Genomic DNA, 17602 nt, shown 5'->3' with positions numbered 1-17602 from the left:
AAATATGTAAGTACACAAGGGAAAAAAATTGTTTTCCTCTCCACTCATTTGAATTCAAATTTCTGATTCCTATCTGTATTTGTTATCCATTTGAATTCAAATGTTTCAATTATGTTTTTTTTTTTTTTTTAAAAAAACTTCAATTATGTACACAAGGAAAAAAAAAAAAAAAACAGTTTTCCTCTCCATCCATTTGTATTCAAATGTCTTATTCCTATCTATATTTGTTATCTATTTGATTTCAAATACTTATGTTTATAAAAAAAAAAATCAAAATTACTTCTTGCAAAAAAAAAAAAAAAAAAAAACCACTACCTCTCACTTACAAAAGAAAAAAAAAATTGTCTGACCTATTTGTATTTGTTATCTATTTGAATTCAAATATGGATAGAAAACCATAAGAAGTTGAAATTCAATAAGACATTTGAATTTATTGATTAGAATAAGAATTGTGATAAATAAATAAATAAAAATTGAAATTTAAACAAAATAGAGATAATATATGTTAGTGTGAATGGATAAGCAAGTCAGTATCTCATCAGTGTCAATAAACAAGGCTCATTATTGTATGTTACGATTTTGCTTAATTCTCTTTTCACTCTCACCCCTTTGTTAATCTGATATTGTTTGAGCGACTCTGCATGGGCATAGTGTTTTGTCTGGGAAAAAAAAGATTCTCAAAGGTGCGTTTACAGGTACCGGGTGACAATTTCCCTATCCTTATTATGTTTTACCATTCTTTTTGATATGCTGCCTCAATCGTTTCTAAAAAACCTACAAGGGTAAGGGGTATATGCTTCGAATTCCTTTTAATAGCATAAATGTCCACTTCATTTTGGTCATCTTGCTTTCTTCTTCTTCTTCTTCGTTTTTTTTTTTTTTTTGGGCGTTCTGATCAAAATCCATTGAGCACATGCTTGGCTCAATGCATAAAAGATCACGATGCTTTTCCAAGATGCATGTGGGTTTGCTTCAGTAAGTGGCTACAAAAATAAAATAAAAATAATTTCAAATATTATCTGTTTCATCAATTTCATGATTCAAATCAGGTTTTATAAATTTAAAAGTGTAAATTATTCAAAATTTTAAATGGCATAGTAATTTGTACACTGTTAGTACATTATTAGTTTTAGAAAATAAAAACTTTTTGAAATGGAGAGAACCTACAATTAGAGAAATTGTTCCCATTATATATTGAATGTGAAATTCTAGGTTGTCAGCAACTTTTGGTGCTCCATCGCAATGGTTCACATTGGCACCTGTGAAATCCCATTAAGCATTGTGACAAAAACAATGTAGGCGCTATAGAGATGGTAACTAAAGAAAATCATAGTTTTAATATCTATCAAAGGTTTACTTCCTAAATTTAATATCTATCAAAGGTTTTCTTTGTTGTCTTTTTTGTACCAACTCAATGCTTTTCTTTAAAAAAAATATAATAAATTCTTATAACCAAAATGCTAACTCAGGTTTACTTTGGCATGCTTGATGGATTGTTGGCTGCTGAGGAGCTTCCAGAGGAATATAGTGATTGTTGTCGGGTACCCTGCTTCTAAATCTTTCACTCTCATAAAAATGCATGCGATAGAATAGTTGTAATTTTTTTTTTCATCACTCTCTTTTCCAGGTTGATTTATTTACAAATCTATTGGATTGCATAAAGGCCAAATTGGATAAATGCGGGTGAGAAACTATTACTTTACTGTATGACTTGTTAAAAATTAGCTCTATAGAAGAAAGATCCTAATTATTTATGTATCTATTAATACATGTACTATTCATATTCTCTTAAGCAACATTTTTTACATAATATGTTCCTGCTTATCTTTCATATATAGTTTTTGTATATATACTGATTTAAACATAAAATTTTTAATCCCAACCCTTGGTAACGTGAGAAGGAGCCATCATAATTTAGTTGCGCTTTGATATAAATATTGTGTGTAAGGTCACAATTTGCACCCAAACCCAACAGTAAGAAGGGGATAGGCCCAAAAAACCCAATATAATGAAATTTGTAGAGAGTGGGTTTGAAATCTAGATTCTAATGATGTTGGATAACAAAAATGATGGGCTAGATTATCACGTCACATACAATGAACTGTTTATGTAACAGAATTTCTCCTGGACACAAGCCGAGTATGATTTGTATTATCTTTCCTTCTTCCAAAGATGGATTACAATTATGAACCGTGGTGTGTACAGTGTTTCCTCTCTTTCTTCTCCGATCCCCTCCCTGAATGTCTTTCTTTTCCTTTTTATATCATCCTCCTCCTTCTCCCCCCATCTTCCACGTATGGATCAGATCATCGATCAAGATACTTATCCCATCAGTCCCTTCCTGAAGTCTTTAGACAATAGCTATAAGGCTGATCATCACTGTTCAGATGTCATTTCCTCATTAATGCGGCCAGAGAGGTAGGTGCAGAGCATTTAATGCGGTGGTAGCAGTTTTCTTTAAGATATTTCTCATCTGTTCTTCCTCTCTATGCCATTGTGAAACATATCTTCATCTACAAAACCTTCTAGAATATCATTCTAATCAACATAACGTACCACCTGACCTTCACTTTACTGAGCCGAGGAGATACCCCTCCTTGGACTATTTCCACCAGTCTTCTTCGCAATAGTTTGCTTGTGGACCTTTAAGTTTGATATCATTATTACCACTAAACCCTCCTCGGACAAGTAAATACCCTTGGATCAGGTCCAAGGTCCAAGAACATGCCCTAGACCTTTTGTCCTCACAATGTGCATATCGAATAATCACAATGAAAAAATAATTAACTTTAGCATATGCCTTGCGAGTGAACAACGGAAATTTTTAAATAAGCAAGTATTCAATAAAATTAATAGTAAACATTTATATTTCATAAACTAAAATAATATTTGACATAGGGGTGTGATGAATATTATTTGTTTGTAAGTGAAATATTTTTTTATCACACTCCTACATTTTTTTATGATTGAAATATGTAGTAATTTCAAATAATTTTTTATCACGCGGGTGCTAAATGAGGTGGTGTTTGGAAAAAACTACAAGATGGACCCGAAATCCCAAACCCAAGAGTCATCATCTTCTTAATGTCTTAGAGCATCATCATTGGTGGTGGTAGAATAGCTTTTACCACTATAAATTCCAATTTTGTGTCTAACATTGATGGAGTCAAAGGTAAAAAAAAATTTCCTTTTTGCTAGAGTGAACTGTCAAGACTAGCAGTTCACTGTAGCACGAAGGTATAAAACAAATTTATTACTTTATCGCTGAGTTGAGTTTGGTGGCACAGAGAAAGAGAGAAAGTGAGAAAAAAATTAATAACAAAATGAATAATATTTATCGTGTTGTAAATTATGTGTTAAAACAGATAAAATAACAATATTAAATGCTAAAATTTTTAACTGTTGCTGCTTAGAGATCTCATACTGCCATTCTCAATGTCACGCTACATCACAGTCCTTAGAATTTTCTTGTTTACAGCCTATTCGATGTTTCCAAACGGTTCGAAATCCTTTTCCTCGTCTATGTACCCCCCAAAAAAAAAAAAAAAAAAAAAAAAAATTTATTTTATTCACCCTGTGATAAAAAGTTCCACTCTCATCGTGTAGTACACGTCACTGGATCTTGACACGTGTCAATCCCAAACGTTAATTTCTCTCAATTTCTCTCTCTTCCTCGTGCGAGTTTCAGAGCGGAGCAGCCATGGTGTCCAAAGCTAGCGACTCTGCCACCAAACTCAGAGTCAGTCTCTCTCTCTCTCTCTCTCCCTATGATAAATCACAATTCCGATGATTTTTCTTGAAACTCCTAATCCTTTTATTAGTTTCTATTTTTTTATCACGGTTTTGACCTCAATTACTTGAATTCCGCGAATCTCCATCTTTTCAAATTTTCGAAAATTTGTTTAATCGTAGGGCTTTGCTTATATCGTAATTCTGCTCGTACAAGCTCCGTTTTGTATGCCTAGAAATTAACTTTCTCCGCAGCCAAGCAGAGCGTTAGGAAAATAATAACAGCCAGTTGAAAAGTGAAATTCTTGTATTAATTGTCTTCCTCTAATATCTCTACAAATAAATATCATCTAATCTGATCATTGTTGTTTGATAAATTTTTTTTTTAATTAAATATTTTTCATATATATATTCACAGAAATCAAGTGGTGAACAGTCAAGTGAAGCTCTTGGATCCTTGCCTTCTAAGATAAATCAGCTAAAGAAGAAAATTGAAGAGGACCGAATTGATTCAATTAAAGTATGTAGTCTCATAATTCATGCTATTTTAACTTTTTAAGTCCTATGAATTTCTTATTGTAATCTAGGAAGCACTAACACTTCATTTAGAAAGCACTGACAATTCATTTAAAATGCCTTCGTGTCGTATCTTCATTTAAGGTACCATGACGGTGTCATATCAGCCGTTTCATGTTATAATTTTTCAGAAATGGCTCATTTCACTTTCCGCACTTCCTAGATTATAATGCTCTTGTTTTACTTGCCTGATTAATATTATTTTTGTTGGCATTGTTGTTGAACATAGAATACTCCATCTTTTTTCTAGTAACATTTTGGACTAGTTAGTGTAAACTCAATTTCTTTAAAAAAATTTCATCTTCCTTTTATTTTTATTTGAATTTGTTTTTTGATTTAGAAAAATCGATATCCAATTCCAATCTTTTTTCGCTTGTATGCTATACCAATTTTTTATATTTCATAGTATGATTGATTGGAGTTGAGTAAGTAATAACTGTCTTTGGTTCTATAGTAATGTAAGTTCTCTAGATGGTTCCGGAACACTCTTAGGCCTCATCTGTTGCACAAAATATGACTTAAGTGTGTTGGGTTGGCATTAATCATTGTTGTATAAAGCAATCAAGGAGTTCAGTTGGAATCATGCCTTTGATCACAAGTTTTTATTTTTGCACATGTTGCTGGCCAATTTGCTACTAACTCCTACTTATATCTTGTGTAGGAAAAAATTGAGAAGAATCGAAGGAAGCTAGAAAGTCATGTTGCTCAGATCATATTAGCAACATCAAGAAAAGATGTTTCACTTTCGGAGAATGGGGTTGGTAAAATGCTCTCTTCAAGAACTGAACGCCCTCTCTATATGTTTAATGGATTTGCACAAGGAGTGGGAGATAAGGACTATATTAACGTTCATGAAGTGGTATTATCAACAAATACCAAGCTTCCATATGTTGAGAAGTTACCACCTTATACAACTTGGATATTTTTGGACAGGTATGATGAAGTTATTCCTCTCCATTTGGGTTTACTGGATTGAACATTTGATTTGCATATATTTGTTTAGTGCTCTTCTTATGACTTTTTGTTTTTTAAATCTCTTTATGAGTAAGAAACAAGGAATTATATGGGGAACAGAATAAATATGATTTCTTCTATTGCTAATGACCTCTAGCTCAAATGGAACCTCCTCCCCTTGTAAGAGCAAGGTGGAGGCACTGGAGGGCGAGGATATGGGTTCATGACTCATTTCTTCTATCATTTTTTTCATAGAAAGATTTAATTTCTGCCCCTCTTATCTTAAACTTGTTGCGCACAGCGCAGAAATCAGAGAATGGCTGAAGACCAGTCAGTGGTTGGGAGAAGACGTATCTACTATGATCAACATGGTGGCGAAGCACTGGTTTGTAGTGACAGTGAGGATGACACTCAAGAACCTGAGGAAGAGAAGCATGAATTTTGTGAGGGTGAAGATCGTATTCTGATGTAAGTATAAATGAGATGCTAGACCTTTCAAAGGAGATACATTGTTTCTAAATAGAAATCAATAAAGTTTGTTGTTCCATCCTGTTAGAGAAAGGTCTTAGCGTGGCATCCTTGTACAAAGCGAGTTCATTCTTGTCATATTCTTGGAATTTTTCAGAAAATGACAGTCCTCCAGTGGAGATAATGTTTTGAGCGTAAACATATATCAAAGTTAGAATTGAGACCAAAAAAGAAAATTTAAGGGCTAAATGCCATGTTATCAATGTCCCTTCATACTGTGACATTGAAACTCCTATTTTTTGCTGACATTTACTTTATGGAACTCAGATGTTTGACTTGCTTCTGAAGTCTCCCAGGCAGAAGAGGCATATATTGACCACCAACTATTTTTAATGCTGGCTCCTATATACTTGCCATGCTTGTATAGTCATCAAATTCCAACTTTATTAGTATACTGTTAAGAATTTTAATTTTTTCTGTACTATACTCTTTTTTTAATATTTTAATGTTCAATTTTGTAGGATGGCTTTGAAGGAGCATGGGCAAGGTGAGGAAGTAGTGAACATTGTGAGCCAGTTTATTGGAGGCACCACTTTGGAAATCCAGGTTGATTATTATGTTTGGAGGATGGTTGAAGTTTCTTGATTCTTTATTTGAAACATGATTAGCACTATATGAATTTGTAGCGAGCATCTTTCTATTTCTGAGTGCTGTAATTGTGTTTGAAAATGCAGGAACGATTTGACACACTCAAGAAGTATCAAGAGAAGCATGACCAAAACTCCAAAGACTCTGGGGAATCTGATAGGGCCATGTGTTTGGACAAGAGCCTTAATGCTGCTTTAGATTCTTTTGATAACCTTTTCTGTCGTCGCTGTATGGTATGTGGTCTTTAGACCATCTCTCATCTTTATTATTTGCAAAAGAGAATCATTGGTGTTGCTGTGTCTGATAGAAGCCTTGAATTGCTTCAACATACATGCTGATCTGCTTGCACCTATCCAACAGCTATTTGACTGCAGGCTGCATGGCTGTTCTCAACCTTTAATCTATCCTGTAAGCAGCAGCATTATTCATTGCTTCTGCACTAATTGTGAAGTTTGTTACATTCATTTATATGACCAGAGGCTTTGCTTGACAGAGTGAAAAACAGTCATGCTGGTCTGAACATGAAGAAGACAGGACACCTTGCAGTGCTCAGTGTTACCTTCAGGTATGAATCTTTTTCCCTTTTTGAGTGTTTTTAGTAAGTTACTAGTCCATTTGTGAGGGACCTCTCTCTCTCTCTCTCTCCCTCTCTCCTATGAATATTGGATAATCTTATTTTCTTTTACACTCAAATATAGCAGCCACCTAATTTACACTTGGTGCCATCTTGCAAATGGTTAGCAATGGACTCCACAGGTAGTTTATTAATAAGAACATATTCAATTTGTTGAATATTTTGCAGTTATATATGTTTATCTGTGAGTATATTTTATATGCAAACATATTTAACAAATTTGGCTGGAGTTTTTCTCCTGAATGGAACAACATGCAATGGCAATTTGATTCAATATAGGAGGCTATGGTTTTACTAAGCACTATTGTTTCTAGTGTTGATTAGGTGTAAAAGTTGTCATTGTGTACACAGCAAGGTTTCTTATATGAGACACATACTTTTCTGTGTAACATCCATTATAATCCTACGTTTAGAATCAAATTGCTTAAAAATTTTAAAGAAAAAAAATAAGTTTACTATTAAGATTGCTGCCTATTACTGAATTTGTAATAAATGTTTGTGCCCAACTCAACTCAACAGAGGGCTGGCTAAAGAAACCCCTTCATGTCATTTATGTTTATTAGAGGCCTATTTGTTTTCATAATTATCACATTAATATTTTCTATGTGGGCTTCTGCCAGTCTTGCATAGGAAAATTGCAAAGTCTGATTTTCATGTCAAATTGTTGCAGTTTAGAGCTATCAAAGACTTGCCAGAAGGTTCGGCTATTAATGCATTGCAGAGGACTGAAAGTACAACTTCAGAACTGAGGGTTGGCACTCCTGTGTCCTCTAATGCTGGAGAAACAGGTGCTCATGATGGCACAAAAATTATTCAGGATGAAAGATGTACTTCTGAAAAAGTAATGCGTGCTACTGCTGAAGCTCTTTGTAGTTCAGAAGTTGCTGCTTTGATTTCAGATACGTCTGTCACGGCAATAGACAACCAGAGTGTGGGAAAGCGCAAGGTCATGAAGCATACAGACACCGCAATACATGACTCAACATTGGTTTCTGATGATTTCGAGGGTTCCAATAAGAAACAGAAGAAATTATCAGCTTTGGATGTAGTAATTGCAACTAGTGAAGTTACTCCAGCTCTGGATCACACTTCAAGTGAAAAAAGTGAAAGTCAAACAACCCCCAATAACTCTCTAAAAGAACCTGGTGAACATACTTCAATCGAATTTGTTACTTCTGGTGGTGCTTCATTTGATAGGTCAGAGGACATTGTCAGAGATGAACCAAAAGACACCAGAAAAGTTCCTCAACTAGAACATTCACCCGATTCCATTGTAAGAAGAGCTGAAGGGTTAGGTGGCTCTGAGTGGAAACCTATTGAGAAAGAACTGTATTTAAAGGGTATAGATATGTTTGGGAGAAACAGGTATGTGCATACTGTTTACAACATGCTATAATAGTAAAATAGAATAAAGATATTAGTAGTCTCTTTGGGATTAGTAACTGCAATCTGAATTACCATGTTGGCTTGTCATAAGTGGCACTTCATTGTCACTACCTCACTACCTGTACAATTTCTTCCAAGAACACAATATTTGGTTGACCAGTGATGCATAGTGTAGGACATTGTGGCTACTTTTATTTTATTGTCTGGTTTTCTGTGATGCGTTTTTTTTTTTTTTTTAGGGAGTATATCAGTCTCTTGTGCAGCATATGAAGTAGTAGTATATGTCACGAAATCATTGTGTTGTGACTGACATTTCCCTTACTTGATTTTCTTTTTTCTGGAACTAAATTTTGAAGAGAGGGGGGAATCACCAGACACATGCAAAATAAATTATTGCTTGAGTAATTTAAAATTTTGTTTAAATCTGACAGAGCCAGATATTCCTGTGCGATTAACTTATCCCCTTCCCCCTCTTTTCTTTTTTTTATTGGAGGGGGGGGGGGGGGGGAGAGTGTTAATATTATTGACTAATCTCTTTGCATATCTTTTTTAGGCATAAATAACAGCACAGCAAACACAATTTACTTTCATATATGCTGCACCATCAAAATTAGATATTTGTGTGGTATAAATCCTGAAATAAATCCATTGCAGTAGAGAAAGATGCCTCGGTGCACTTGTTGATAGCATTTGGAGGGGACAAAAGACATTGGCTTTGGAATCTTAGATTCCTTAGGGATTTCCTTTATTGGGAACTAGAAGAGTTGAATGAGCTGACGGACTTAATTAACTCCTAACAGATTGTAGAAGGGAATGCGGGTTGTTTACTTTAGAATCCAGATGGGAAAGTGCAGTTTAGAGTTCAATCCTATTACGCATGTTTGAGACATGCACCTTTATCTATGTTCCCTTGAAATGGTGTTTGGGTAGTAAAGTTCCATGTAGGATTTTTTTTTTGTTTTGTTTGGATAGCAGCCTTGAACATATTGACCATAGATAAGTTAAATGGAAGCAAGAGGTTGTTAATAGGTGTATTATGTGTAATTGTAATTGTGAATCAGTTGAGCACCTGTTACTGCACGGTCCTATAGCTAAAGAGCTGTGGTCCTTTGCACATTGGGATAATTTGGGCGATGCCAAGCAAGGTGATTGATTTGATGACTGTCTGATGAGGGGTGTTTGGACGTCACCACAATATGGTTGTATGGAAAACTACTCTGCAAGCATTATGTGGACCATTTTGACAAACAGAAGTCGCCGGACTTTTGAGAATGAAGAGCAATCTATGCAAGATATTAAAACTTTGTTTGAATATTGTACTTCAATTGGGGGGGGGGGGGGGGTCATGTAGTTCCATTATTGATTTTTTGGACCTAATGAGCATCTGTTTGTAATTCTTTTATGGCTCGCTCCCATTTGAACAACCGTTCTTTCTAATAAACTATTTTCTTTCTAATAAAAAATAAATAAATACATAAATTTCAGAAATAAAAGGGGATCTTTCTTAAAAAACTCATTGGATGATTACAAAGGTTCTGTATTTTTCCCCCTTGCATATGTCCAACTTAATAAACAGATTTAGATTTTCTTAAAATTATGGATATTTTTCTTCTTTTTAATTTTTTTCATGTGGGATACAGCACTTAATTGACTCATGTTTTGCAGTTGCCTCATAGCCAGAAACTTACTTTCTGGCTTAAAAACTTGCATAGAGGTATCCAAATATATGCATGATTGTGGAGCTTCAATGCCTCATGGATCCATCACTGCACCGAGTTCATTTATGGAAGACAACACGAAAGCTGATATGGAATATACTGTAAGCAATCAATGTCTTTTCCTTGCTTGTTATTTTCATTTTGATTTATAGCTACTAGGTGAAGAAATTGTTGTGGCCCTGGTGAGATTCAGAAACAGGTTGAACCATCACTGCCATTCTAGCTGAGCAACAATGATATTCTTCTCCCATCATATCAGGCTTGTTTTGTCAATGACTTCTGATAGACTTATGTAGAAGAAAGGGATTAGAAATGCCTATATGTGGTGTAGTCTGTGAGTTACTCATGTATTTCAACATTTGGAGATTTCTTTAAACACAAAGGGGCTTGACTTTTCACAACTGCAACACATACCTATCAAGGTTCAACCATGTGCAGTTAACAACTTGGTGGATTTGACATCAAATGATTTGGGTTAAGATTAAAGGACTATCATGTGCTTCAACTTCCTCGAGATTACTGTAGTAACTATTATTTTCCTTCAGTTACAGGATTTATTTTATGTAATCTAGTCTATACACCTTCTAATTGATTAATCATTTGTAACAATAGGCTGCCCTTGACAAGAATGGGTGACAGATGATCAAACTAGCTTGATTGCTGCAAGTTATCTTTTGAATTTTATTCTGCAGTTGCTTGTGAGCCTGTTATCATCGGTTCTAGGCTTTAGCCATTGGAGCCTCATGGCTTTGCAACATAGAACCCTCATTCTTTTTATTTTGTATTCTCTTGTGTTAGGACCCAGATATTCCAGCAAGGTCGCGCCTGCTTCGTAGAAGGGGCAAGACACGGAAGCTTAAATATTCTTGGAAATCTGCTGGCCACCCATCAATTTGGAAAAGAATTGCCGATGGAAAAAACCAGTCTTGTAAGCAATATACCCCATGTGGATGTCAGTCTATGTGTGGAAAGCAATGCTCTTGTCTACATAATGGAACTTGCTGTGAAAAATATTGTGGGTATGTTGATTTTTTTTTCATTTGTAGCTGTTAAAGCAAATTATAGCAATAAAACCAGTGAGTGGTGGACCATGTCAAATAATTTTACAAGTAAAATATAAGATATGTGATGTATAGATGGTTCAGCTAGCTGCTGAACTTATGCCCCTCCCCCACTTCCAAAGCCCTCTCTTCCTTTTTGCGAAAGAAAACCCTGTTGCCAAAGTGGTTATTACAAACAAATTTTAAAATTATTTCCAGCTTAGCAGGATACAGTTGGAACCACCACACATATTCTAGGAGAAATAACTAGATATTGTTTCACTTACCAAATAAATTGTAAACTATGTGCAGAGCAGCAGGCAATACATGTTTCACAAGTTAATTGGAATGAGACACATGACACAACATGCGCAGATGGGTTGATTTTTAAGTGAAGTAACTACATAGTTGTTAATAAATTGTAAAAGAAGAACATGTCAACTCTCCCCTTGGACCCAAAAAAGTTACTTATATGACTTGAATGGTCAAACAGATATCATGCAGCCTGCATCAAGTAGATTTTTTTTATTCTAGGTATAATGTTTTCGGTAAATCATACTTATCAAAAAAAAAAAAAAATGTTTTCAGTAAATCATTTATCAGGATTCAAATTGTGCTTATTAAAAATTTCATTAGTTGCGTTTGATTTCAAATTTACCTGATATGTGTATTGATTGCATAGGTTTATTCTCTGCTGAGTTAAAGTTTCACTAGTTGTATTTATGAACCTGAAAAATGAAATGAAATATAATTTTTATAAATGTTTCAGGTGCTCAAAGAGCTGCAAAAATCGGTTCAGGGGATGTCACTGTGCAAAGAGTCAGTGCAGAAGTCGGCAATGCCCATGCTTTGCTGCTGGACGCGAATGTGACCCAGATGTTTGCCGAAATTGCTGGGTTAGGTAATGAGTTTCATATATTCGATGTTGATACTTCACTGATGTGGGATTGGCCTTTCTCTGTTAAACATTGTGAACTTGGTTTATGTCTGTTAAAGCTGTTTTTTATCCTTTTAAATAACAAAAAAAAAAAAAACTCGTGTAAGGAATTTTCTTAACCTCAATAAGCCAGAAAATGAATTTTTCTTGCACCTTTTAGCACATCTTAACTACTCTAGAATCTCATTTATGCAATTCATAAATTACTTTATTCCTTTTTGGTATCTGTTAACCAGTTTAGCGTGTTTCCTTGGTTTACAATTTTTCTTACCTCTGTATCAGATGCCAGTCTGGATGAGTTTCCTATAGATGGCTTTTATTTTTTTACAACTGCATATAGAGTTGCATGGGATTTAGGTTTTGTAATAATTATTTCTGCCTGTCTAAATTTAGTCTCATTTGATGTAGTTTTTGTATCTTTTGTGGCGTTTTAAAATCACATATTTGATGCAGTTGTGGAGATGGTTCATTAGGTGAGACAGCCAAGAGAGGAGATGGCCAATGTGGAAATATGAGGCTCCTTCTAAGGCAACAGCAAAGAGTGAGCAATTCCTAGTGTTTAGGACTATCTTCATAATCAAAATGAATAAAAAAGATGTGACTGAACCATAACTTACTTTTCCTCCTCTTTGATATTCAGATACTCTTGGCAAAGTCTGATGTTGCAGGATGGGGAGCATTTTTGAAGGTTAGAAGATGAATCATCTTCTTCTTCTTCTTCTTCTTCTTCTTCTTCTTTTTTTTTTTTCCCCTGGTAACTTATATATATAATTTGACTTTCTTTCTTTTTTTGCCAAGTCTCCTCACTGTATTGGATGATAAAATTGCAGAATGCTGTGAACAAAAATGATTATCTTGGAGAGTATACTGGTGAATTGATCTCCCATAGAGAAGCAGATAAGCGGGGGAAAATCTATGATCGTGCAAATTCATCATTTCTTTTCGACTTAAATGATCAGGCAAGTGACCTTTATTGTTTAGTATTATTGCAAGTCTCTAAAAAGATTTCTGCCTCATAACAGCTTACTGGCCCTTTTTCCATCATCAACAGGTTGGATACTATTTGTTATTGTTGGATGTCATTTTAAAAGAAAATGACTTTAGCAGAAAAGTTTTGATGCAGACTTTTACCTGTGCAACTTCCCTTGCCTGCTTTTGCTCAATGACTATGTTGGAAGTGCTTTTGATTGTAGATTACATTAGGCTTCTTTTTTCCAAATTAATATATAATATTGGGATCTACAAAGGAAAATTTTATATCACAACACAGGTATCCTGTCATGCAATTGGAGGTTTGTGCCAGAGATGCCCCTTACACAACAAACAACTTAGCTCTGAATTAAAATTGAAGTGCTGCCCTTATACTGTTTCATTATCTCGTTCCTTCTTTCTCTATTTGCTTTGCTTGGAGTCTTCATAATCAAACGTGCCATGTGTAAAAATATAAGACATTGTAGCTTGAAACTCTTAATTTATAATGTCTTAAGTCTCAAAGCAGTTGCTCTTTGTTCACAGTTTGTCCTTGATGCTTACCGCAAAGGAGACAAGCTGAAATTTGCAAACCATTCATCAAACCCTAATTGCTATGCAAAGGTATGTGACTTTCATCGACTTCCCTGTTGAATTAGTTCTGGTTGGTTTGGCTAATACATTGGCTTTTACAGGTAATGTTGGTTGCGGGAGATCATCGAGTAGGCATTTTTGCGAAGGAGCATATTGAAGCTAGTGAGGAGCTCTTCTATGATTATCGTTATGGGCCAGACCAAGCACCTGCATGGGCTCGTAAGCCGGAGGGCTCCAAGAGGGATGAATCATCAGTTTCTCAAGGCAGAGCAAAGAAATACCAATCTCATTAGCCATTGGCCTAGATCAGGATGTACATATCACTGGTCATCTTTCTGGTTACCAGTCAAAGGTCTCTTTATCTGTGACACTTACCAAGAAAAGAGAATCTCTTCATGAGGAGGCTCTAAGAAATTATGCAAGCATTTCTACATGTTAATGTGCTCTAGAATTAGACATAATATAGGTCGGGCAATAAGATTCCATAGGAATAAGGATAAATTGTTATTATGCGGGTAATAAGCTAAAGTTCATCTAGCAGTTTAAGCATTACACGCAATAGGTAGAGTTTGACAATTCTATTGGAGGTCTATTTTATTGTTAATTTAATATTCAAGATCTTTTTCATATAAAGTTGATTATAGATCAGTTTACCTTAGATTTTAATTGCATTGATATTTCCAGATTTGAATTGCGGTCACAATAGGTAAAACAGGCAAATATATTAATTTTAAAGTGTCAGTGTAGTACCTATTTGGAACAATAATTATTGGGCGGTTCATAAGCTGGATATGCCAAAATTGCAGAGGATCAGCTCTATATATAATGATAATATTTTCTTTGTTCCAATAAAATGAATCTCAATGAAGACAGTTTGCATTTCTACGATACACCCCAGAAGAAATTTTAAAAATACATAAAATATACAAGCTAGCCAACAAAGACCAAACGGGTAAAAAATTGTAAGAAATAAAAACAGGTTTAGTATCGATTAGATTGCAAAAGAAAATACAAAATCTCATTCCATGTATCAGGAACACCCGGAAGACACCAATGACTGCAATCTTGAACGTTTGAAGAGGAGCGCTTCCCTGATTTTCCTCCATATATAGATGGATGGCCATCTATCCTATACCCTGACAAATTAGTAATATTCAAGAAAGTAACAGGAGTTTTCATGTTCTTTATGACCTCCTCTACAATAATATTCTTCCCTGAATAACTGATGCTCGGAGTTGCATTGAGAGGTTGAGTAGCTTCCATACAATGCCCACCTGAATTCCATTCACCCCCCCTATTTGCATTGATTCATACGCTACTCAGCAACTGGAATGAACGAATCGAAAAACTAACATCAATGTTATTAGGTGTGTATAAGGGCAAACCTGAAATGTGAAGGTGCCGAACTTCGAAAAAAAACTTGGGTTTTTCGAGGATTGATGTGCCTATCAACCCATGATGCCCAAGTCATCAGAGCTCTCCTAAAAGCGGTTGAAACATCAAGCCTAGGATGAACTTGATTCCCTTCCTGGTAGTAATTGATCCTATTATAAGACTTCCAGATGTTACAAACAATGATAGACACGAAAACAGCATCCTTTATAATTCACATGCGCATGATTACAACTTGCACCAGTTTAGTGAAACAAACGAACTAAAAAGAAAACAAATTTATTTCAAGAAATTCAGTGGAAGTCCATTAACAGCATCTTACATTTAAACCATCCTTATATGTTGAATGCACATGAAAATCATTTCAACGATGAAGCATAGCCATAGTTATGCTTTCTTTAAAATAAAAAGATAAGAATGAATAATTCTTAAACATATATACATATGACTTGAAAGGTTGAATCTCAAAATGAAGCACATATCAGCCTATATGTCTTAAAAGGCTAATAATACAAGAATAGCACTTACCCTGCTTTTGTTTTGTAATGTGTCCACCAATGTGCAGTGTTGAAAACCAATATATCAGCTCCTCTCCATCTGGATGTGCCACGATCGATACTATCAATTCTCAAGGTCTGTATCCTCTTATGGCCTAATCTAGCCTTGGCCTCATGAACTAAAAAATGTGTCGCATAGTATTCAACCGTACACCTATAATCCTGCCCAAAAAAAAAAAAAAAAAAAAAAAAAACCCTCAAATCAAGTAATCCAAATTCTCACAAATAGAAAGGTTAGAGATCAAAGAAGTTCTGAAGAATTACCATAAATTTGATACTATAATCTCCCTTCTCTTTGGTAATTCTCCGCCTATGGGTCTCATAGACCCTCTTTAGATCTTTAATAGCTCCCATTAGCAAACACAGCATGGATTCCCATTGATTCCTATTGATCGAATCGCCCACAAAAACTAGTCTCTTCCCTTTTATCAATTCCAGCATTTTTGTTGCATTGAACCTATAGCACAAGCCCACACCAGAAACCCACTACCTCAAAATTGAGTTCTTTTTGTCTAAAGTACATCTACTCTAGATAAAAACATAAACTTGACCATAATTTCATTTACATCTAAATTGCAATTGCAGTTAAGGCTTAAAAAGAAGAAACAAGTTAGTACCTTGGAATTTCACAATCTTGTGGTTGCCATCTCCACTTCATGTAGTTTTTGTCCAATCTTCCATTACCCTCACAGTTAAAACCTTCATCTATGAAAGGACATGAACCATTTGTGTACAAAGGATAGCTCTCATCATAAACCCACTTCCCTTTTGTCAAATCACAATCTTTTACTCTCTTCAGTCCAACCTTCTCTCTAATTGAAACTCCATTGTTATCAGATGAAGTTGCAACAGTGCTCTTCTCTTCACTCAACTGACTACTTGGAACTTCAAATTTCTCAGAAATAGTCTCAGGTGTACTCTCTTGCAGTGTTGTCAAATTACCATCTACACCATCACTTTTGCCTTCTCCATCTACTAGAACTCCAGGCCCAACTTCCTCTCTCTGTAACCCTCTAAAAACCGAAGTCGAAGCAAACCCAGAAGCATTTTCAAGACTACTATAATGGGTATCTATCAAAGTTGAATCTTTCTCACCAGTTACTGAAAAATTTCCACTGAGAGAAGATAAAGACTGAACAGTTATGGGTCTGAGACCCAAACTGAGGGAGGATTTATTGTACTGGAAATGGATCTCTTGGCGAAATGGAGGTGTGGCTTTGATGACCCAAATGGTAAAAAAGGTGAAGAAGATGACAGAGGTAGAGATAGTGAAGGAAAAGACCAATAGTCTTGTGGGTTTAAAGGAGAAACTTCTCTGTTTTTCCATATATGCCTTCTAGTTTAGTTTAGTTTTTCACCTTAGAGTGATATATGGATTATAGACATATAGTAGATTAGAATGCTTTTTAGGAGAAAACATTAAGGCGTATCAAAAAAAAAAACCATTAAGGTTTGGTAGGGCTAGGCGACGCATGCATGTGATTGATGCTGAAGAAGGAATAAAAAATAAAATCAAATAAAAAACCAAGAGCTAGCAAAACATACGGGATACTGTTTGCTCTAGAAGCCGGTTGAACATGAAGCAGGTGATGGGAAACAGGGAAAGTGTGGGACCAACATACCCTCCTGCTTTTTAATTTTCTTTTTTCTTTTTATATTTTGTTGTTCTGTTCTTTTCACATGGATCATAGAAAATAGAAATGGAAAAGCTACCTAAGTAAAGACTTTTGGGTTAATGCCTTAATGGTGATGTGCGAATATCATTGCTCTTAAACCCAATTTTCGAGTTGATCAAAGCAGACTATTCGTTCTTGTTCAACTGTTGTTTCTAATGGTTGTTGATGCCCATTTTAGCAAAAATGCCCAATAACAGAAGAAGTCCACCAATATGAAAAATTAGTGAGGAAAGAAAAAGTAGTAAAGCCAAAAAAAAAAAAAAAAAAAAACCATTAAACCCGAATAATAGGATTAATGATCCACAGGTCTACAAGATGGTAAAA

The 17602-nt window shown here is 35.1% G+C and overlaps 2 protein-coding genes across 3 annotated transcripts; one reads left to right on the top strand and one right to left on the bottom strand.

Moving 5' to 3' along the window:
* Positions 1-3590: 3590 nt before the first annotated feature.
* On the top strand, positions 3591-14311 carry LOC142613736 (histone-lysine N-methyltransferase EZA1). 2 transcript variants are annotated; one of them, XM_075786217.1, is made up of 17 exons: positions 3591-3739; positions 4148-4249; positions 4967-5238; positions 5566-5727; positions 6249-6333; positions 6462-6608; positions 6736-6783; positions 6869-6940; positions 7680-8374; positions 10061-10214; positions 10912-11132; positions 11923-12054; positions 12544-12631; positions 12731-12778; positions 12921-13049; positions 13606-13683; positions 13755-14311. In XM_075786217.1, exons 1-17 carry the CDS (start codon positions 3701-3703, stop codon positions 13944-13946), a joined length of 2664 nt encoding a protein of 887 aa, XP_075642332.1. In that variant the 5' UTR covers positions 3591-3700; the 3' UTR covers positions 13947-14311. The 2 variants fall into 2 exon arrangements, with proteins under 2 accessions (XP_075642332.1, XP_075642333.1); XM_075786218.1 differs by having other exon boundaries at positions 3679-3739; positions 5561-5727.
* A 132-nt stretch (positions 14312-14443) lies between these two features.
* On the bottom strand, positions 14444-17291 carry LOC142612721 (protein trichome birefringence-like 6). Its single transcript, XM_075784858.1, has 5 exons — positions 16220-17291; positions 15867-16059; positions 15574-15764; positions 15039-15197; positions 14444-14947 (listed from the first exon to the last, which is right to left on the bottom strand). Exons 1-5 carry the CDS (start codon positions 16927-16929, stop codon positions 14635-14637), a joined length of 1566 nt encoding a protein of 521 aa, XP_075640973.1. The 5' UTR covers positions 16930-17291; the 3' UTR covers positions 14444-14634.
* Positions 17292-17602: the final 311 nt, after the last annotated feature.

This window comes from Castanea sativa, chromosome 10, assembly GCF_040712315.1.
Source record: "Castanea sativa cultivar Marrone di Chiusa Pesio chromosome 10, ASM4071231v1".
Taxonomy (NCBI): domain Eukaryota; kingdom Viridiplantae; phylum Streptophyta; class Magnoliopsida; order Fagales; family Fagaceae; genus Castanea; species Castanea sativa.
Note: the sequence above shows the minus strand (reverse complement) of the source record. Positions and strands in the feature narration are given on the sequence as shown.